This window comes from Etheostoma spectabile, chromosome 14 (assembly GCF_008692095.1).
Source record: "Etheostoma spectabile isolate EspeVRDwgs_2016 chromosome 14, UIUC_Espe_1.0, whole genome shotgun sequence".
NCBI classification, from domain to species: Eukaryota; Metazoa; Chordata; class Actinopteri; order Perciformes; family Percidae; genus Etheostoma; species Etheostoma spectabile.
Window position 1 is genome coordinate 5,688,650 of NC_045746.1, and position 23,879 is coordinate 5,712,528.

Sequence of the window (23,879 nt, forward strand, 5' to 3'; positions counted from 1 at the left end):
GGAGGGACGAGGGAGTGTGGGGGAGAGAATAAGCATATTTTGAGATGCCCGTTTTCTGCCAGCACTCAGGTCAGGCCAAGTGCATGCTGAGGTGTGAGATTATATCAGATGGCCGAACACACAGACACAAACACAACAATGTCCAGATCTTAGCTCAAACTGTGTTCCCCACCTGTGGATGGGAGCGGAAACACGTGATGAGGCTCCAGAGCTTCCCGTGTCTTATTCTAAATCTTACTAAGAAAAACAGTCTGAAAGCTGTTTAATGGTTCTGACATGTGTAATTGTTAGTGTTAAGTACGTAGTGTGAGGTATAGAGTGAGTACATTAACCGGCACTTAAGAATTCTACTCTCCTTGGCCCATTTTCAGGAGAAAGAGAATAATTATCCATGTGCTTAACACTTGAAATCCCTGCCTGACTCACACTTGATCCTCTGAATAATTGATAGAGACAGTAAAAGCTGGAAAGAGACTGATCCCTGCCAAGTGGAAAGCCATGTTTATGTATCTAGATTTACACATAACCTAAAAAATATGAACGCAGAAGCCATTTCCCGCAAATTCTGCGTTCTATGTTAGTAGAAAAAAATCTGTCATCCCATTTGACGTTCTCAAACAGCTGCGCCACTCAGCTCACAGGACTGTTTATGAAGTATTCATGCATTTGTTTCACAGTATAGGGCCACATCTGGATGGGTGTGGCTGCCATGCAAATTTGAGATGTATGGCACACAAGTTCAGAGGGCAGGCAAAATCCTGTTCTTTTTAAATATGCACCCGGGTGAGAAATATGTGTGTGTTTGTGTGTCTACGAGTATGCGTTTTAGTCAGATAATATCATAAGATGAAAACTCAAAAGGCCAGCCTAGCCGTTCTGACCACACTTTAGATCTGTAGCTGGCAGCTGCTTGAAAACAACCAAGGGGCAGAGCAGACACTTATTAATCAGCAGGCTTCCATGTGTGCGTCTAGGCGTATCTTAATATTTGAGTGTGCGTGTTGTTATTGCACCGTATATGGCTGAGTACACTTGTAGACAACCATCTGTATGGCACAATTTACTGGCCAACTGGTATGTATCATCCAAGACAGTAGCTTTGATTGGTTGATATGAATGCTTGGTCTGTATCGCGCCTCTGTACTGGACTTGCTAATGAGACACTATAGTCTCGAATGAGATTAATTTTGCATTCAGATCAAATCACACTCAGAATAAGCCAAACATTCAAAACCACTAACCTTTTTTCATCATACGCTTCCTAAAGTAGGAGGCTGTTTTTGAGGTGTGGTCAAGGATAGAAACTGCCGTTTAGTAATTCGTCTCCCTGCCAGTGTGTAGTGTGTTTTAAAAATAAAATGCATTGTGTTCAACCGAGGAAAAAAAAGTTTTTTTACCTAGACATTTGAAAAAAGAATACATTTTAAAGCTGTAATTACAAGACCGCAATACGGTGAAACCGTGAAATTTTTCTTGAAGGTTACCATACTGTCACAATAGTATACCATGCCTACCTTAAACCTGTCTCTGAGACCAAAGTCTGCTATGCACAGAGATTTTTTGTGTTATTTGAAAGAAAATAGCATTAGAAAAACTGCACTTTAAAATGTTAGTCATTCTTTTTTTTAATGGTGCCTTTTACTTCAATTCAATTTTCAATTTGTTCAATAAAAGAATATTGGAAATGATTTTCTTTTATTTGTTTTAGTTTCAGCAACTAACTAGTTGTACTGTATTTAAGCAGAACACTGAAAGCAGCAGAACTGAGTACACTTAAGTATCTGTTTATCAAAGATATATTGTTAAAGCAACATTCAACAACGTTGTCACATATTTTCCTCATATCGTGAAGGCCTATTGTACCAAGAGACCACTATCAGTCCTACAGATCAGCAAAATACTCAAACATGCAAGCAATTCCAAAAATAAGGTCAGCAATAAAAGCAAGATGGGACAGAAATGGATTAAAAGCCTAAGATAGAAGTCTTAAAAACATAAGCGGGAAGAGAAATAAATGTACAGCTCTTGTCTTGTCCTCCCTCAGGATCTGACTACGTCCCAATGCACACATCCCATCTAGAGGTTTTGCAGTAAATAAGACAGGGAGCCGTGCGGTGGTTGACCCTGGGCCGTGTCAGTGCAGGCCTGTTTTAGCACCCCCCTCAGCACCACGCAACCCATGCTGTCTAAGCTGGGAATTAGTGATCCAGACATGGTAAGTGTGGTGAGATCCTGTGCGCTACTGCGCCCCGGGCCGGCTACCAGCATCCCAGGTGGGGTAGAGAGATGGGGCGGGGGGGCTGAGGGGTAGTGAGAGAGATGTCACTGACCACATTAGTCACCAGAGAAAGCAGGCCATGAGTCAGGAAAGCTCCCAGTCTCATCCATCACGCCCCTCTTAACCCACTTTCCTTCCAGTCCAGCCACTCTGGCTTTTCATTTTTCTATTTTTTGCTAGCTTTTGCGTCTCCCTGCTGCTGACAAAGTAACTTTACCATCCATTATTTTTTAAATTACAATAAAGAATAAGAGGGCACAAAAAGAGAATGGTTCAGTGCTGGACTCGTTGCAGGTTACAGGTGCTAAGAGATGAGAGAAAGAAGACATTTAGAGCCACCCCTTTGAGTGCACCAGATTCCTCATGGTGGTGAGTAGATAGAAACCCTGTGAGCTGGGGAGACTGGGTAGGGTGATAAGTGAAGATATGAGAGACATCTCAGTTCTCTAAAAGGCTGCTGGCTCAAATCCTGGAAAAAAGGTATTTGATTCACTGCTGAGACAAAAACGTTGTATTGCTAACTCGGCTGTGGAGGGATTAGTGTGGATTATGGGGGGAAGCTGGGGATGATGAATTGAAATCACAAATGATACTCAACAGGGTAGTAATTTGATGGTCATCGATGTGGCTTAATGCCAAAAAGTAAATTTTCATATAATTGTTATATACACAGGTAACCATCTACTTCCCAAGTGTGATGGTGAGCTCAGTTTACTCGTTGGTTGTTATGTGCAGTATGGTGCAGAAAGAGCCCGCAGGAGGCCAGCTTCCACCATGGGTCGGCCAAAGCCATGGTATATTATATGTATACATGGTATATTATAGAACAATTCCAGTTTATTACAACTCAGATTTTATTTACCTTTCCATCACATCAGCATTGTAGCATATTCACCAAGTTAATAGCTAAGGTTTTGGAATGCAACAACATGGCGAACAAGAGGTCCAATAGGGCTTTTACCTCCAAATTAAGACCTATAAAAATTGCCATATTAACACAATACCATCATTTACAGAACTAGCATGCTAAGGTGTTAGCCATGCTTTTTGTGCTCCTTCATTTTTGCTGAGTGGATGAAGGTAAACACAACCAGCCGTAGTTCTAGTGCCACTACTTCAAGTGAATACATTAGTACTATAATCAATTCTGTTTTATAGGCAAATGGTCTTTAACTGTTATTTACCTTCTGATTAGAAGACGTATTATCCATCCGTTTTATTGTTTATTACTGGCCACAGGTATTTGTGACACATTTTAATTAAGCATTTCAATGCTATAATGACATTGAAACAAGTTCTAATTTGACCCTTCAACTGTAGCTATGATAGAGAAAATGTAAACCTTTTTGTGGCTGATTCAGCTTGATCCAGGAAATTTGTGTGAAAACATGGTGTGACAGATCACAATGTGATGTAGAGGGAGTGACTTAAAGACTCACCTCATTAAAGATTTTATTAAGTAAATAATGTGATGGTGCCAATATGAGAGGCAAAAAAGCTCCTTATGAACTCCTTTTTCTGTTCATTTCACGGCTGTTAGCATTGTGTGTGTGTGTGTGTGTGTGTGTGTGTGTGTGTGTGTGTGTGTGTGTGTGTGTGTGTGTGTGTGTGTGTGTGTGTGTGTGTGTGTGTGTGTGTGTGTGTGTGTGTGTGTGTGAGAGAATCAGTAGTAGATTAGCTTTCCATCTACCAGTCAATTGTTGTTCCTACCCTCACCTATGGTCTAAAGGCTGGGTCATGACCTAAAGAACTAGCCTAGCGTGTTTGTTTGCGCGTGTGCACATGTGTGTGTAATAATATTGCTTTGCAAAGTGTGAAATGGGAAACTTGAATATCTTATGGCGATGTGGGCAATCTGGTCAAATTTTGTCTGATATACTGTACTCTCTGTCAATGCGACACTTAAGAAATCGAATCTGTGTCAGAACAGAGTGTTTAACAGAAGTCTTCGATGTGAATCAGTGTCAACGGCCACCGTCATTCAATATTTCGGCTCTTTCTTCAGCCACACTCTGGCACGTACAGTCAGTACGGCATATGTGTGTTTGCACTACGCTGGGTTTCTCTGTGTGTAATCCATTTGGCTCTCAGTGGTTCCACGGCATGGCACTCTTTTCACTGTGTGTGTGTGTGCGTGTGCGTGTGCGTGTGCGTGTGCGTGTGCGTGTGTGCGTCTGCAAAACCAGCCTTCTGTGTTCTCGCCTCAAGTGACCCCTTATGATCAGAGAGATACATCAGCCACACACAAACACGGCACCAGGCCCAACACAATAGCAGCCGGGCCAACACATACAGTATCATAGCTTGGGAAGTTGCCATGGTAGCCCCAACACAAAATGCATTACAGCTCATGCCTGTCCTGCCTGTTTATCAAGAATTAATTTTTCTCTTGCACTCATTGCACATCGCATTTACACATGTCTGGGATGTAAAATATAACAAAGAAAATCTATAATCAGAATATGCAGTTTCTTAAATGTTGTAGCTACATATAAGTAACATACTATGATACCTCCACTAAAGCTGCCTACACACCAACCAAACCGCTTTGATTTCCAATGGGGAGAGCGGTGCCGCACAACTATGTGCTGCGCTGCCACTGGTGTTGCGCACAGCTCGGATTTGCCGCTTGCACTGCACTCAAAGTTTGAATTATTTCAACTTTGACCTAGTTGCCACTGACCTTTTCAAAGTGCAACCAATGAGATAACAGCATGTTGTTACCTAGCAACAGGAAATAGCTTCCTTGCCACCCTTGATGATGAATACCTGCGCTGTGCCCCACGTAGCGGTGCGCAGAAAGCAAATCGCTCAGCATGTGTAGACCGCTTAATTGTATTTTTTTTTTAACTCAGTTTTTCATCATTTTGGTCATCATGTACATTATGTACATTATGCACACTGTATCCTATAGTTTAGATTTTGATACCAATTACTAGGGATCGACCGATCCTGTTTTTTCAGGGCCAATAGCGATTAGTAGTAGTTAATAATTTAAATTAAATATTAAAGTTAAATATTTGGAATCGATACAGTGAAAATGAATATCTTTAAGTCAGACATGAGATTTTGGAATGTTACAAACTCTAAAACAAAACTTTGTTTAAATGCTATTAGTAACTATTTAATCAATTAGAAACAATAAAAGATAGTCAGGTAGTGTTGTGGGCGGGACATTAAGTCAGACTCAGTGGTGAGTGAAACTGAAGCAGAGGGACAGACACAGAGCTGTAGCACAGCCAAAGTAAACACGTTTTAATTAAATAACTTTATTGGTTATCAGGTAAATATTGTTTTAATATTGTACGTTGATACAGATAATCTGCAAATTGCCAAAAAACGGCCCGATAGTCGGCCAGGGCCCATAATCGGTCTATCCCTACCAATTTCTTGGCAAAAAAATTAAGGAATCACACTTATATTTTTCCGAAAGAAGGATATAAGGTTCTTTAATGTTTCATCCAGGATGGCCTTTACCAAATTAAGAGTGACACACCAGCATTTCACGGTAAACACTCGTGGTTGACATTCTAATAACCACACATGGTAACGTACTAGTCTAGACAGATGTCATTCAGTAGAATAACATGGTGATCATTTGGAATTTAAATGTCTAATGGCATTTGACCAATGAATGGCCAGTGCATTGCTGATGGATATGTGTTTTGTCTGTGTATTTAGCAATGACTCAGCTCACTTTCTACTGTCCCACGTTCGTCTTGCAGCAGCCAAAAAAACTTGGCAAAGACGCATCAAAACACTAAACACACAAAAACAATTAGAAACAGTAACACGATAGTAAAAACAGTGAGTGGAGGCAATAATTAACTACAAATTAAAAAAGAGTCAAAAATCAATGAATAAAAAAAGACAATAGAAAAACTGATTGGTGGTTGAAATGTATGTTGATATTTATTAGCATTACTCACCTCAGCTTTATAGGGATTACTTTCTGACAAGACACTCAGACCTAGCGTATATATCTTAACCATCTACTTTGCAGCTAAATTGTAGGTTAATTAAGTGAGTGGCAGCGGCAGTGTGGCCTGCGTATGAGAGCAACTCTAAAGAGACCATTAATGGATCGCCAAGCCATATCCAATTACCAGGTTGTGACTTGTGTGTGACTTCATGGGAGAAACTGAAATGAGAGGCCACATTTTTATGTTCACACTTTGTGGTCTTCCGCACTGTAGCTTGCCAACAGAGTTTTTTGCTTTACAGTTAGTGTAATATTAAATGAGGGAAGACTCCAAACATTCAGTATTTTTTCCTTTATACAAAATCTAATCCTGTTTTCTGGGTTCTGATTTGTTAATTGTTAAAGAAATAGTAAGACATTTTTGGAAATATTCTCATGCATTTTCTTAGTGAGAGCTACATGAGAGGATCGTCAACACCACTTTCATATTTGTCTGTCTGTTGAAGCTACAGCCGGTTAGCTTAGCTTAGCACAAAGACTAGAACCTGGGAAACAGCTAGCCCATACAAGGGTAAAGTAATCTGCCTGCCTACCTCTAAACTCAGGAACAGGTGTGTTGAAAATGGATAGTTAAATGGCCACAAAGCCGAGTAAGCAAGTGTGTCTTTGAATGTGTGCGCATGGAGGATTTAGGCTGCTGTTCAGCTGACACACTGCTCACGCTACTTCACTTGTGTAGACATGGTGTAACGCTCATAAAAATTCAGAGGCCAGATTTTACACAGCAGGGGTTGGTGTTGGGAGGTGACAGGTGGTGTCGAGGTGCTGAGGAGGGGTTGTTGCCACCAGGCTGGGTGGAGGGGGACGGTTTGCTGACGGGAGGAGAAATAAATGAGCTCTGAGATGAAACGTAAGAGAGCACAGAGACATATTGCAGGGGAGCTGTCTGGCACAGAGATGAAGATAGATGGGGTCTGGGTTGTACTTTTATGCCCAGCAAACAGTGTGGGGACAGGTACGTGGTGGCATCTTTTAAAGATTGAAAGACTCCTAAATGCAAGCGTGGGGGAACTCAACCGGCGTACCTATGTAGCATAGCAACAGAGTTAACACCAAATGCAGATTTGTCTTTATTTTCCCTTAATATTGACATGGGTACACGTGGAGGCACCGTACCTGCGTCCGGCGCGTAGCGCCACCCACTATAATTGTGATTGGTTTAAAGAAATGCCAATGAACCAGAGCACGTTTTTCTCCTATCCCGCAATGTTGTGTGGACTTGCCAGACCTTCCTTTGCAGCGCTGTGGAGGGTCTGATACAGTGCACTTAAGTTCAACTTCATTTACTTTGAAATATGTCTTCAGCGAGCTAGACATGCACGCACACACACACACACACACACACACACACACACACGCACACACACGCACACTGAGGTTCTCATCAGTAAAGGGTAACTTCACTGTTTTTCAACCTTGACCCTATTTTCCAATGTTTTTGTGTCTAAGGCCTTTGTTTGCTTTTGTCCGAATCAGCAGATGCGACTGATGGACAGCAAGCTTGACTGTTGTCTATTTCTGTGAGAGAAACATTAAAGCTGCTACATTACATATTGCAAAGAACACCTGACTACAGGAGCCGTTTAGCTCAGACTTGTGGAGTACACATACATATACAGTAGTTGTTGCGGTTCGAGGTCCGATCCCGTTCTCACCATAAACGAACCGGGCCACAGTTTGTTTGAAAGCATACCGAGACTACCTCTTCCAGCAGGTCTCGGTACGCTTGGTTGGTCCACTCTTGGTGAGCGTCCCAGTGCGATTGCTGCGTTCTCACTTGCCCAAACTAACCGCACCAAGGGGAAAAAACAACTCTAGTGCGATTCAACCAAACTTAACGAGGCAGGTGTGAAAGCGCCCTTAGTGACTGATAGGAACAATAATCTCTCAAATTGGTCCATTATTAAGCAAGACTGTTGCAGTTGGCAGCGGTGAAAGAAGCTGCAGTGAAACGTTCATGGGAAGTTGCGCACCTTCAGTTTACGTCCACTAAAGGTACTTTACAGAGGTCCACCTTTTTGGGAAAAAATATCCTTTTTTTATTTAATACGAAATTACTATCACACCAGACTCCATTTAAATAAACAGTCCTTTTACTATTCGAAAACATGATTCATTCAAAGTCGACAGAAATCAAATCAAACTATGACGAGCTGTCTTGGTCTGTCTATCCTTTCTTTCTGATCAAACCATCACCACTCAGGTTTGGTTGAAATAAACCCTTAATTTACCCATTTACATTTAGTTGCTGCTGGTTACAGCATTCTGACTCAATACTAGACCAATTAACATTAATTACATAGACACCAATGCATCCAGATTGAAAAATACCGAAATTACCCTTTAAGAGAGGAATGGATACATGTCTTATTTATTGTCACTATCAGTGTCCTACTCTTCTCCCTCTCCTCCAGCTTCCTGTAGTGTAGTAGTTTTCTCTATGTCCATTCATTTATGAAGCAGTCTCTCTCCTTGTCCTTTTTCTTCCCTCTCTTCTTCTGTCCTCATGGCTCTCTGAAAGCTCAATTATTCTGTTTGTCTCCCTTCTCTTGCAGCCTTCTCTTTCCCTCCCCTATCCTCATTTTATCCTGCTCCGCTCGCTGTGTGTTCAAAGTACAGAGGCCCCCCAGAGAGCCAGAGAGATGTGCGCATGGGCTGGAATAGAAGAGAGGGAAGGCAAAAAAGAAAAGAGAAGGAAATAAGGGCATTTAGACTCACCTGAATTTTAGATTTCAAACCCCCTACTTCCCCTCTTTCCCTTCCCCTCAGTACCCTTTTCCACTCATAACAAATGCCACTGCAGTACCTCTGCACAAAGCATGCAGTCTTCCACTTGGTTTAGTATTATGAATTTCATTACACATTGCCGGAATTTGCCCTTAGCTACATCAGTTTATCGTTCCTCAAAGCCCCCACTTTGGTTGTTGTGGTAATGCTAAATGAATCCCAACAAGTGCCGGTCAGCAACATTTTTTGAGCTGTAAGCATCATGGCTGTGGTGGTGTGACAAAGCAAGGCAATGATGATGACTTACAGAGACATCTGAAGCACAGGGCATTTACATCTTCAAATTTGAAAGACGCATTAATGGTAAATTCCCTGTACTGTATATGTTTAATTTATGACTTCCAGTCATGGAAGTGAGTGTTTTTAGTTGCATAAATAATTTGTGCTTTCCTGTGATTAGTGGCGGATTATTCAAAACGGATGTATTTTCATCACGTAAAAAAGACGTCTCTAGGGAAGGCATTATCAGTTGGTCGATCGGTTGGTATCTAGGGCAACTATTTGATTACCATGTAATGTTCAGACATTCAAGTGACAATGACGTTTACATTTACAATTCTGAGTGAAAAGTCTAAAAAACTATTGGATGGATTGCATTGAAATTAAGCACACACATTCATTGTCAAGATTTTTTTTTCATCCTGTCACTTTCCTTATGGCGCCACATCAAGTCAAGATTTTAATTTGTCTAATACTTTGGTTTATGACCAAATATCTGCAAAACTGAAGACTTAAATACAGCCTCAGCTGTATTAGCTAAAATGTTAGCAAGCTTACATGCTAAGATGGTTAACATGGTAAACATTATATCTTACAAACATCAGCGGATTTAGCGTTGTCAATGTTGAAATGTTAGCATGATGATATTAGCATTTAGCTTAAAGCACTGCTATACCCAAGTACAGCCTGACAGAGCTACTGGCATGGCTGTAGACTCTTAAGTCTAATTAGCTAAATGATCATGTGTGTACCGTGTGTTAAAGCATGTAAACCACCAGAGAAGGTTCTGAGACAGCAAAAGACTGCATTGCTGTACTTTCTGTGTAAACCCCCTCTCAAAAAAAACAAAAAAAAAAAACAAGAGAAGAAGACAAAAGAATTATAGCAAGGACTTTACTGATAAAGCAGGTGGAAAGAGAAGTTATAGTGAAGAAAAGTAAAAAAACGAGAAATATTAATAAAGGGAGAGTGAAAGCAGGATGTTGGCCACAGTGCATCTACATATTTAATGTGCCCTTGGGCTGTCGGTTTAGCCTCAGTATAATCTCTCTAAAGTTAGGAGAGAGAAAAGGAAAAGAAGAAAAGAGAGGAGAGATATATTCTGTGATGGAGATGCAGAAGGATAATAGTCATTTTTTCACAGAAGACATTTTGACATGTCACATTAGGAGAAGCAAAGTTGCAAATAATAAAATGAATGACGGCGGCTTCAGTTTCAGGGTCCTGTCATTGTGCATGCTGTCACACTGTCATGTCATGTCATGTCTTACTGGTACACTTATCTGCTGTGAAAAAAGGCCTGTTGTAAGAGTTGCACTTCTGTGTATGCATCATACAAAGTTTATCAAAGTACAGCCAAAGTGTGCGCACACAGACTAGGATCCTCCCAGGATTCAGCCAACCAGTGATGACTTGAGCTCCAGAGTTTATCATGTGTCACTGTTTAAGGTCAGACACAGAATAAGATTCCAAAAAAAAAAACACGAGACAAATACCAGCTGACAGGGTCACCCCTCAACAGCAGGCCAGCTCTGACATTTGTGTGCGTGTGTGACTGGAGATATTTCTTAACTCACTTGAACAGTCTGCTGCCATCTGCACTGTCCTCATCTGCTGACCTTTGTGTTCTTTGTTTTCTCAGTTTGCAAAACTGTTGGAGATCAACCAGACTTGTCAGAGCTTTTCACTTTTTATTTGTCTTTTGTTGGGTAGGAAGTCATTTCTGCTGCCTCTGCAATTAGTAGGGAATTTAATTGAAAACCAAACTCAAAATTTCAGCTTGGTGTGTTAGGGAGCTACGGCATTTGCAAGACAAGCTATTTCTTTTGTATTTCATCACCAGAGACACTACACATTAGGGTGTCCTTTATTTGAGCTGTTCCACCATCAACCTCTCCTCTCTACTTCCACCCTCACCTTAACGTCTGTTTTTTTCCTCTTTCATTTTCAATCTCAGCCCCGCTCCAACTTTAAGGCCCTCCTCCCCAGCCTATCGGTCCCCCAGTCCAGCAGGACCATGATGCTTAGTAGTTCTGTGGAGGTGCCCAGCCCGGGTGGGTTGAGCGGCCTTAGCGGTCTGAGCACAGCAGCACGGAATGTGGTGCGCTCCTCCAGCATCTCCGGGGCCATGTACAACCTGGAGAAGAGTCCCGGCAGCAGGGGCCCGGACTCCACATCATTGGCTGGCAACAAGAAGCGGCGCTCCAGTCTGGGTGCCAAGATGGTGGCCATTGTGGGGTTGTCCCAGTGGAGTAGGAGCACACAACAGCTCAACCAACAAGGTTAGTTTACAGTTTAAAGGATTCCGTTGGATGGAAACTCTGTAGATTAAGCTTCACTGTCAGTGCAGATGTCTCATTTCTTTTCCTCCACGCTTCTATATTTCGTTAAAATGACTTTTGAGCTCACATTAAATACTTTCTATCACTAGATATTTTTCTTTTTTTGAAGATAGAATTTTGAATATGTTAGACATTTAATTATCAGTCAACGACAACTTATTAGGGGTAGTGTAGGAAAATAATTCATAATTACGAAGCTGGGGGGGGGCAATATTCCTAGATCAAAGTCGTAAATTTGGAAAAAAAGTGGAAAAATAGTGTTTGTTTTTCAGGGAACCAGACTGCAGTAGATGGCCTAATCAAGTTATGCTTTGCAATCAAATTTAGCAATAAGGAAATACTAGTGATTTTAGCCCAGAATTGACACATTATTGTAAGCATCCGACCATTGAAGAGACATTGCTGTAAATTGTGCTCCACCCGAGTTTGGGCTATTTTGGCCAGTTTTTGCTATAATATCTTGCAGGCGCTAGGAAGGTTTCTTTTCAACATATAAATATCAACACTTGTGTTCTCTGGCGCCATTACTACTGGAAGGCCTTTTCTTTCCTTTGATAACTCTCTTTAGAGCCAGCTGAAGGCAGCATCATCACTCTCACTGTCAAGCCAATTACGCAAAGCGGATCCGCTGGTTACATTTTCTGCAACCAGCGTCCGACTGTACGCCTTAATCTACACCTGTTCTTCTGCAGTTCACTGAAAATAGCTCAAGGTAAAAATTGGTAATCACTTAAAACTTCTTGCTTCGTTTATATGTCTCTCAGGACCGTCCGTTCCGTCTGTTTTTTTTCTTCATAATAGCCTACAGGTTGCCTATGTGTGCTTGTGTATTGCTAGAGATTGTTCGGATTCAAAACTAAAGTTCAAGTAAAGACTGCTTTTGACAATAAATTCCGTCCAAGTATACAGGATTCCCAGACTGTCAGTGCGTCATGAAGGAGAGAGCTTCTCTGTGATTGAAGGGTTGTGAAAGTAGTGAATGTGACAAGCCATGATAGCCACAGCCTCTAATGCACCCACCCACCTATAATAATGCCTTCTTTTATGATCCAACCTCATGCCCAAATTTGCCGCGAGTGCGACAAGGAAGCCTGGCTACGAAATTAAGGAAAGTGCGTTTGACACACTGCTGGCGCACTTGGCAGGGCGAACCTGATCTGGCTGTGCCGCTGGTGACGTAATTTTTCCAGCGCCACAGCGCAATGGACAGATAAGGATGTCGCTTGTTACATTTACAGTACGGGCAAATCAAATGGGATCAGCAATACGATGGATCATCACTGCAGGCATAATAATACACCGCAATGAACCGATGTGGTTGCTTGACAAAAAAAATCACAATTTTTCTAAATTATTTTCTTCTTAATCTGTGTCTTTAATCTCAGAGAATTTCTGAAGGAATTTATTCCCATAAATTTAGGACTTTAATCTCGGAAAGTCCAATTTTTTTTGCCCCCTGCTCCTTAATATTTTTCTTTTCTCTACAATGGCCCTAATACAACATAGTACCCGCCTACACGACTTTAGCATTTCAAATACTGTTCATGCTTTTAAAAATATGAAATGCTTCCCTGCTGCAGTTTAATTGAAATGGATGCAAACACTGGACAGGGGATTGTTTCAGTGTATACACAATAACATTACCATAATCTCTTCCAGTGGGTACTGATGCACTACCTCAGTTAAATTACCTGTAATATTTAATTCAACAAGCTCTCACTGGCTTTACCTTTTGTGGTATTAACAATATAATGAGCCTTTTTAAAAGCCTGCAACACTATTGTGTGTTGAACTCTGAAATGGCATTAGCAGCTTGTATGTATGGTGGCTGTATGGCAATGATAGCAGCGCTCTGTTGTAGTATCGGTCCTATGGGGTTTAATCACAGATACTGTGCAGCTGCAACAAAAGCGTTTCTAGCTTTGCGCCATAGCAGAGGACACAAACCCAGTCCCTTCTGGTGGGAAGTAGGAAAAACATGTCACACACCTACTCGGCTCGGGAATGGCTGAGAGGCAGGGCCAGGAGGGGCAAGGGACACAACTTACTTAAATGCAATTGAAAACTTCTTTCATTCTTCTGTCAATAACAGGCATGTTGTCCATCCCACACCCAACACCAAAAATGTCAATGAGTATCTAACGAAGCAAAGTTTTTATTTTATTTTTATTTCACCTTTATTTTTACAGGAAAGTCATTAAGAACCGGTTCTTATTTACAATGGTGGCCTGCCAAGTGGCATAGCCGCTTAGAGAAAGGAAAGGAGGGCTAGATAATAAATTCATTAGAAATACATACAGGTTGGAAATGACATAAAATACAATTTTAAATACTACATTAAGTTCAGTACTAACTTTCAATACTTGACAGTTGTTGCGACTTGATGCTAAGGACATAATTTACTAGTGGGACTGGAAGGTGTAAGAAATGGTAACTGTCCTGTCAGTCAAAGGAGCTCTTTCCTCTCTTTTAATGCTCTGAACGTCTTACACAAAGTCTTTGAGTCTTTCGGTTCACTTCTTCACTGGACCATGAAAGTAAATATAACAAGACCAGGCAGGTTTGCTTTCTCTGTTACTCTCGGCAATGACAGCTGTGAATTTATCGTGTGAACGTTGAAAGATAAGCAAGAGGAAAGATACCATGTAGGAGGACAGCGGAGGAATTTGGATGAAAGCATGAAATTAAAAGAAATACATGCAAGTTTATTTAATAGATGTTGCATATGTTTAATGGGAAAAGTGCACAGGAACACACATATAGGGCCCTATCTTGCATCCGGCGCAGCGCAAAGCCCGACGCAAATGTCTTTGCTAGTTTAAGACGGACACAGTTGTCAATTTCCTGTCCAGCGCCCACGTCGTTTAAATAGCAAATGCACCTGCGCCCATCTTAGCGCACATGGGCGTGCTGGTCTTACAGGGAGGTGTGTTCAGGTGCATTCTTGGCGTATTGCTATCTTGAGGCAATGGAAGGGGATCGAGCCATTGATCAACAAAAAAAACTGGTCCACAGTCAATAGCGCAGTATTTTTATTATTATTTTAAGAGCACAATAGTAAAATACGCCTAGGCTCGTGCACAGCGCCCACACACTATGCTTGCTACACACACAGGGACGCGCAGCAGCTCACAAACATGCAAAAAAAATACAAATATTACAATGTGAAATTGTGTTAAAATATGATCTGCTCGCGCGTTTTTACTCCACGCAGAAGCAGATCAGTTTCTTCTCCTGAAAATCTCTCCTTCCTGCTTAGCAAATCCGCCATCATAAATAGCAATGCGCCAAGGTACAAACACGCCCGGGTTTCAAAGGGAACGGGTAATGACACTCTTATTGGTTTATTGCATGTTACACCCAAAACACACCTATGATTAATGAAGACACAAAGTACAACACTTTTGAACCATGCGCTTGGCACAGGGACCCTTTTTCCGCTGTTAAACTAGCAAAAGTGGATTCGTACACGCCCTAAACACACCTCCACCAGCCGCGTCACGCCGTGCGCTTAGATCGTTAAAATAGGGCCCATAGAGTCATTCACATGCCCGCACACACAAACACACCTAAATCCTGTATCATTATCTTGTATCATTAACTGTTTTTGACTCCCATCACTGATATGGCTGTTGCTTCAGTTCTCAACACACACACACACACACACCGACACAGACACACACTGATGCAGGCACAGCTGACACTGACGCAGGGAGAGCTGTCGATATTTTCACCACAGGGGCTTTCATGTCTCTGTGTTCGTGGTGATGAGGAGAGCACAATGGAGGGGAAAGTGTGGATGAGGAGGCTAGGAGGGGCTGCCGATGTAGAGAAGAGGAAGGGGAGACGAGGGGTGTGTCTAAATTTAGATGTTCTCAGCTGCCAGAGGAACACATTGCGTCTGGAACAAAATCACAGTATCATGCACTGCTCCTTCCTCTTCCACCTATACCACATCTTGTTGTAGCTCTATCATCTTCATAGTTTCCTTAGTAAATTTGGGAAAAAGAGAGCACTGGTATTGGATATGGACTTGTTATTGGCAGAGCCTGACTTTAGGTATCGGTATTGGGGGAGGAAAAGTGGGATTAGTTCATCCCTATTTAAATTATCTCAGTTAGGCTAATAAAAAAAGGTTTCATTTGATTTAGGTATAAATTAAATCACAATCTAGGTGTTTTACATGAACACTTTTAGATTACATCCACCCAACATAAATATGATGTCACTGTTCTAGTGGAAATTGGCCATTTCCTCACAACTTTACAAGGCTTTGCCTGGAAATCTATTCTTGGAGACAAACAAGGCTATTTACTCAATGGCAAAGAGAGGCTAAAATGAGCAACTTTAATCTGTTGTTTTCCCTACCTCATAATTCACACCAGCTAGAGACAAAACAATGGCTGGATATAAATAGTTGGGTGACCCACACAGATGGACAGACAGACAGACAGACCAAAGGTCACGCAGACAGATGAACAGAGTGATATGCAGACATTCCTCCTTGCCCGTCCAGTTCAAATAAGGTCCTGTACGTGTTTTTCCCTAGAGGTTGTTAATGGCCCAATCTGGTCAGCTGTCATCACTCTATGTTCTGAGGGATACGTGCACTGATTTGCTGATGGGGCAGGTCGGCCCAGGTGCCTGACCCCTGCTTCGCTCGGTTGGTTACCTAATAGTCGAAAAGCCATTGGTTGATTGCTCCCCAGGGAAGAGATGTGTGATGGAAGTAAGGAATTTAGAGTTTGGGTGCAGAAATGGGAAAAATAAAGGGAATGCTTTCCGTAAAAGAAGAGATAAACTAACCATATGTCTTGTTGATTAATTGATTGGTATCATTGAATAACATGCTGTTGGATGTTATGGTGGTTGCAAAGTGTACCGTGTGTGGAAAAGAGACACTCCACAAAGTCTCTTGAAGGCCTTTATTGTGTTTTTTTTGTCATTAGTCTAAATGTATTGTACCCATGTTATGACTTTTTAGATAAGCTCATAAGCAGTCCTCTTGTGACTAAATAAGATGGATTGTGGTTGAGTCAATAGAATGAATGGAGAGGTAAAGTGAGAGTGAGTGAGTGAACAATGAGGCAGCTTATGGAGACCCAAAGATGTAAAAAAGACAAAGTGAACGGAGACAGTGGGTTAATATGTCAGCGTCTCACCATTAAAGCGCTATTAGGAAGTAATGTGATTATGGTGTTGTTATGTTGTCCGAGTTCCTGCAGCGTATGTTCTAGCCGTAATTCATTTTGTGAATTGGATCCAGTCAATTTACAACTATCAACAGAACATGTCCCGGTAAGCTCTTATGCAACCAAGGAAGTGTTTTTTTTTAGACATGTCTGAGCAAGAATTGCATTTTATTTTTGAAATAGACTGAAAGGGTTGCATCTTTTGGAAAATTAAACTTTGAAAAGGGAAATTACAGTTTTTCTACTTCTCAATGCAGCCGTGATCTCTTCTCAAATATTAACGCCTTTTTCATCGGAGGATATTAGTGGGCTATTAACTTTTCACAACTTTTTTTTTTTTTTTGCAACAGTATAGTCCTTAATGGGACATTCACAATATTTGTAACAAAGATTAAATGAAAAACAAACTATTGCTCACTTACTTAATCCTGGCATAAATCTGCAATAAACTCCTTCCATATCTCACGGTACAAAATTTGTATTTAAACTGTGAATTGTAAGGTTTGCATAAATAATTGAGTAAATGGCTGAACTGAAATGTAAACATCTATAAACAAACTGACTTTGGATGTCTAAAGTAGGACAAGGACAAATGTTGACAAGGACAAATGCTGACAGCCTTGTCAACATTTTCAGACAGCAGCTGAGATCTCTGACAGCTCTTAGTATTAATCGATGCCATATAATTGGGCCCTCTGGTGTTTCCAAACACTTACCAACCTGCTCTGCCCTGCTGGGGTCCCCTGCTGGAGCTGCTGCCCCGCGACCCGATACCGGATAAACGGATGTGGATGGATGGATGGTGATTCCAAACAAAAATGTGTAACTTTAGTTTTAGCATAAGTCAAATTTAACAATGCATCTGGCATTTCAAACAGCATATGTCCCTTTTTATACTTCACTTGTCTCTGCACAATATATTGGAATAAAGGTATCAAAGATAGGTTTATTACAGCATCAAAGAATAGATATGTAGGCTAAAGAACAAACCCTATGAACATGAACACATTAAATACAGCTACCGTAGAACAGGGGTTTCAATAATGTACCCCCTTTCAAATATTTTTTTCAGCCCAGAACTCCCTGAACTGAATGTTTTTAGTAGAAAAAAAGCCTATATAAAGAGGTATTACAGAGCACAGCACCCTTTTAGGCTAAACAACAACCCTAACAGAAAAACACTTAAATGCTAGTCGAGATTTCAAATGTTTGGAATCCATCCCTAAATTAATTTGTTATTGTAATATAATTATTTTAGGAATTACGCATACAAAAATCTCACGTACCCCCTGCAGTACTAAAACCTACCCCAGAAACACTGGCATAGAAGATTAGGTTAGATAAGTTCCCTCATGTTGTATTGATGAACACTTTTTAGTACACTTTCACAACACTGGTGTTGTCTAAGGTGTGGTCCATATTTAGATCCTTTTGATACAGGCTGCTCTCATGCATTTCTACAAATAAGTACTGTATATGTATGGTTTTCTTCCATAACGTAAGTCCCGTTTCCTTATGTCATTCCAGTTACAGCCCTGACTCCCACCCTGGCGTTGCCTTGTTATTCTGGGTTTTGCAACAGGCGAGAGTTGAGGATGGCATTTTGGTTCTGTCTGTTCTATTTTTTACCTGCTATTATTGGTGTTGGTGAGGATAAAGCACACACACACACACACACACACACACACACATGCACGCCAACAGTTTTCCTGGTTTAATGGGTGAGTCACTCCTCTGCTGAACAGTCTTATCTCCTGAGCAGGTTTATCCATGGCTGTAAAAAGAGGGCCAGCAGAGCGTCTCTTAGCACACTGTCAGTCTGCACGGACGGACGCGAAACAAGCGCCTCTGATGAGACGCAGTGCATCAGGAGAGTTAGATTAAAGAAAACCAGACGTGGATGTGTGTTTGTGTGTGTTTTAGGTGAGCGTGACAGTGAAAGGTTTCAACTCCACGCGTGTTTGGCTGGTGCACGTTTACACTTGATCACCTCACTCTTTTCTGCTCCATTTAGCTCTCTCAACCCCCACTTCCCCCATCCTTTTTATTTTCTCAACATCGCTTTACAATTCCTTTTTATATATTCTTCATTTAAATCTTACTGTATTCTGCATGTTTATTTCTGTGCTGCTGAAATAAACCAGAGACACAGAAAAGAAACAGAGATGGAAAAATGTGACACAAGAATAGAAGCCTTGTTAGTTTGCTTATTGAATTGATTCCAACTTTGTTCTTAGACCAATAGCAGCCACATTTCTGGGTGCGCTATTATCAGACAAATCAATTCTGAGTTGGCTGAGTGTAACTGTAGCTCCAACCTGGGAGCGAAGGTATGTGAAGGGACTTTCACCATTGCCATTAATGTAAAGAGACCCATTTTCATGCTTCTAACTTATTGTATAGTAAAATAACAAAAGTGTTTCTGTTTTAATTTGCCTGGCTAGAAAAACAGCATGATTCACTCTCACAAACCATTGTATGAATTTTGTTTTGTTATGCCAAATACTCAAATAAAATCCTTTTTAGTAAGCTTTGTTTCACTGTGAGGAGCACATTTACCGAAGCTATGCAGCTTCCACTACTACTGAAACTCCTCCTAAACAGGTGTGGGACAGTATACTTAAATCATAATATGTGACTAACTTGAGATAGCCTTAGCATCTATTGGGATTTCTGTCCAGCGTTTTAGAGTTTTCTGTCTTTAGCTGCAGTTTGCCCACAGTTTTGGTTATTACTGATAAGCAAAGAGCAGTGCTTATAATGTGCAACTCTGACAGGATTATGTTTAGCTGAAGCTCTGCTTTGATCAGTTTGCCTGACATACAGTGTACATAAAAGGTCTTTGTAGTTTCCTAAATCCCTGCAATGGGACCATTGTGCTCCCCCACATTGAGATAGCTGTGCTGGACAGGCTGATGAGAGGCAGATGGGAGGTAGCTATGGATAGCATTTTAACATACCCTTTCAAGATTGGCATTTTAGTACTTGGGGTGTTTTTTTGGGGTGACTCACGCATGCCCTACTTCTAGCTCTGTTTCTGAATCCCAGCCAGGAAACACTTTAGGAATTTTGGCAGAGATATTTTGGAAAGCTTACGGGGATCAGATCCTTCCAGGCAAAATTCACCCCAAAAAGGGAATTCTTACACATAAATAAAGCTCACAAAAGACTGTTAAACAAAATGAGACAAAGCAAAGCAATGGATTGTTAGAATAGCAACAATGGAAGTTGAATCACTGCAGCATCTGACCTGTTATAGCTGTGCTTTCCTAATAATAGCTGTTTCACAAGATCACTACACATGATAGCTATTCATATTCGCTATGACTCATGGAGAAGTCCTCATTGACTCTTTTAAGCTGCTATTTTCACCCCACCTCCTGCACATTCACCTCATTTTTCTTTTGATGTGTGTTAAGTCACTGGCTCTCCTGACACATACAAACCGAAACCTTACTCATGTCTCCAAAAGCTTTCTCTTCGGTGCCACCGGTGCTTTTAGAGGCTACCTAACACCAGCTAAGCTGACCGGCGTTCACTTTCTGTCCCCTTTCTGTTTCTCATCTCTCCACCGACTCCTCCATGCTCCGTTCTCTATCCTTAGCCAGATAGATTGGTTAACCATCCAACTGGGAATCTATCTTTCTGTGTGAGTGTGTGTGTGTGTGTGTGTGTGTGGCTAGATTCCGCATGTTAAACACACTGTGTCTCAACAAACTCTAGACTGATCTCAGTTGTAAAGCACCTACAGTCAGTAATTATATTTAAAGGAATAATTTGACATTTCTTGAAAATAAAAATGCTTATTAGCTTTCTTGCTGAGAGTCACAGGACAGGATTGGTACCAATCTAATGTCTGTATGTAAATGTGAAGCTGTAATAGCTCAGCTTAGAATAGAATAACGACAAGAAACGGGGAAACAGCTAGCCTGGCTCTGTGCAAACTCAAGGTAACAAAATCCACCGACCTGCACCTCTGCAGCTTAACCCTTGTATGGTATTTTGGGTCAAATTGACCCATTTTTAAAGGAAGAAAAATGGTACAAATATACATTTTTTTCTACCTGAAAATCAATGGCCTTACCTTATTTTCCGTGATAAATTTGACCCCTTATGTTTTTTTCCAAGATAAGAATGATCACATAGTGGATTTTTAACATGAAACCTTATAACCTTAGGAAAGAAAATTAATTCCATTTTTAATTGTGTTCTAGTAGAGACTGATTGCATTCCCTAAACATATATGGTATCTCAATTGTTTGAAATTGAGATAAAGACAATATTTGTTAATTGATTATGAAGTCAAATTTCATTTCAGAATTGAAATAAGTCACGGGTCAGTTTGACCCAAGGGATACGAGAGGGTCCCAAAAGTGAAGACAATACAAGGGTTAAGAAAGTACTTCCTTCAGGAAGCTAAGACCAGGCCACACTAGCATTTAGGATCTCCAAAGTTGAATGGAAGTTGTAGAAACTGCAGTTTATATTCTGACAGAAGAGGCTGATAAAGGAGAAAAGGGATTTGATGGACAGGACTTGTTAACAAACCGCTAGCTTGTCAAAGAGATTTTTTTCCTGTCTTATTAAAAACTCTGAATGAATGAAATGATGTACTAGCCCTAGCATTACACGGATGGCTAGCATGTTAGTGGCCAACTTGCCAGGCACATTACCCCAGCAAGTGGTCTCTGCATCACCAAGGGTGTAAAACCACATATTTACGTACTTTACTTCACCCGGCCAAGAAATATAATCCCCCGTGCTCCTTGTAAAACAACAACTTTGTTGTACAGCGAGAGTAGTAGAGATGCTGGTTAGCAGTTTTTTTTTAACCTTTGCACAGAGCCAGGCTAATTGCTTGCAGTCTTTGTGCTATGCTAAATTAACCTGTTTCTGGCTGGAGCTTCAATCTACTATTTGCAAGAAAGCAAATAAGTATATTTCTTAAATGTCAAACTGTTCCTTTACCAACAATACATCTCTAAAATAAAAGCTTGGTTGGAGCACAACGAATTGCTTCTTATATTTATTAAACATCACGTCAGAGTTTTCACACTGCTGAGCCAGCTGAGGTGTTATTTCTCATACATGTGGGGGGGGGTCCTATTAGCTGATCTGGCAAACTGCACTAATAGAGTAAGAGCTCTCAGCATAAGGGGTCAAACATGTGCAAGGGCACATATTGGCCCCCCAGCCAGACTTTAATGGGCAATACGTCTCAGTGTGTGAGCTCATTGAGCTCAAAAGTGTGTTAGGTGAGTCACCATTTTGTGTGTTTAGGAATGTCCGTGTGTACAAGACTTGTAATTGGAATGTCATTACCACTCCTCTCAACATAGAGTGCTGTAAACACACACTTTTGCGGAACGTACAGCATCTGCTGTATGGTGCTGTTTAAGAAAAGGTGGAGTGGAGAGCAGCTTTTGGTGCATAGGAGCAACACACACACACACACACACACACACACACACACACACACACACACACACACACACACACACACACACACACACACACAGAGTTCCTCCTTAGACAATGCAAGCATACAGGTTGAGTTCTAAATGTGTGTAATGGCACACATAGGCTGCTGCTGCACTGCAGAAAGCATCAACTAAGAGATTGTGTTTAGTTTTCCGAATTAAAAATGTTATTTTCTCTTAAATCAGAAAACACAAATCTGTCAAGATGGTGAGATCATTTTCATTTGTCTGGAGGATTTTCTTGACCTAAGTGTAATTTTCTTTATACAAAGTGGAGCTTGCTTCATTATTCGGCCTTAAGTGAACACGGTTACCTGAAAAATAGTTAAATTAGATCAGAAGAAAATGGATAATAGAGCTGCAAAGATTTATCAATAAGAAGTCAACTCTCAAATTTATTGCCAACTATTTTGATAACTGATCAATCCGTTTGAGTCATGTCTTATGAAGATGATTCCTAAATGTGAATATTTTCTAGTTTCTTCATTCCTCTATGACTGAATATCTTTGAGTTGTGGACAAAACAAGACATTTGAGGACGTCATCTCGGACTTTAGGAAACACTGATTGACCATATGTTCAGTGCTTAACATGCAACGGAACGTAACGGAAATATTAAAATGTTAAGTTTGTTTCTAGCCCTCCGATGTCATCTGTTTCTTCTCGTGCATCTTCCGTATAAATAGTTTGGCCATCTTGCATTATTTGCCGCTAAGTTGAGTAATCAAGAGGAAATTACATCTGAATTAGATTACTTTTTCCCTGATTGTAATTAATTGACAGGAGACCGTGCGGCATATTAACTCACTGACAGACATCCTGCCATACATGAAGAAGGTTTTAGATTTCAAAAAACCATTTCCTATGCAACACGGTGCTGAGAAAGGCTAATTGCCTTACAATGACCACTCCCTGGTTTATGTCCCTGTCTGAGCTGTTGATTTGACTCTCACAAACACTGACAGTGCATGCACGCAAAAACAACATGGGAGATTAGTTTTGTTTAACTCCCATGCACTATCATTAAAGGCAAAGCAGCACTTACGATACTAAGCTACATGGACGCTCTGCATGCTCCAAGTTAAATAACAGTGTCTCATGTATGGTGGAATTATTGAGAAAAATGTAAAAGGAAGAACACAAACATACACGTGTGATACTCACAGACATATATATGTAAAGACGTTTTAAGCTATTCCCTAAACTGTCGGCATTACTTTGTATTAGTATTATGAAAGATTCTCCTCAGACGGCCCTCAGTGTAATAGTTAAACATTCTGGGAAATACATTTATTCGCTTTTTTGCAGAGAGTTCGATGACAAGATGTATACTACTCATGTCTGTATGTGCTAATTACTGAGCTTTAGAGGTGCTGGCAGTCTGATTTTATTACCTTTGGCCAGAGCCTGGCTGGCTGTTTACCCTCGTTTCCAATCATAATGCTAAGCGAAGCTAACTGCCTGCTGGCCCCAGCTACACACACCAGTATAAGGGGGGGTATCGATATTCTCGGCGAGAAAGTGAATTCAGCGTATTTCCCAAAATGTCAATCTATGCCTTTAACACTCACGCAGTCAACCTGCTTCATCAGGACTGTG

The 23,879-nt window shown here is 40.9% G+C and overlaps 1 protein-coding gene and 1 long non-coding RNA gene across 2 annotated transcripts in view; one reads left to right on the forward strand and one right to left on the reverse strand.

Moving 5' to 3' along the window:
• Window positions 1-23,879, forward strand: part of rims3 (regulating synaptic membrane exocytosis 3) — a 35,995-nt gene that overhangs the window by 974 nt on the left and 11,142 nt on the right. Inside the window, exon 2 of the mRNA XM_032535824.1 lies at window positions 11,224-11,548. Within this exon, the coding sequence (XP_032391715.1) occupies window positions 11,284-11,548 (265 nt within the window). The 5' untranslated portion in view covers window positions 11,224-11,283. The remainder of the gene's footprint in view (window positions 1-11,223; window positions 11,549-23,879) is intronic.
• On the reverse strand, window positions 17,448-22,879 carry LOC116701826 (uncharacterized). Its single transcript, XR_004335010.1, has 3 exons — window positions 22,779-22,879; window positions 18,099-18,104; window positions 17,448-17,459 (listed from the first exon to the last, which is right to left on the reverse strand). It is a non-coding gene; the product is annotated as an uncharacterized LOC116701826 (long non-coding RNA).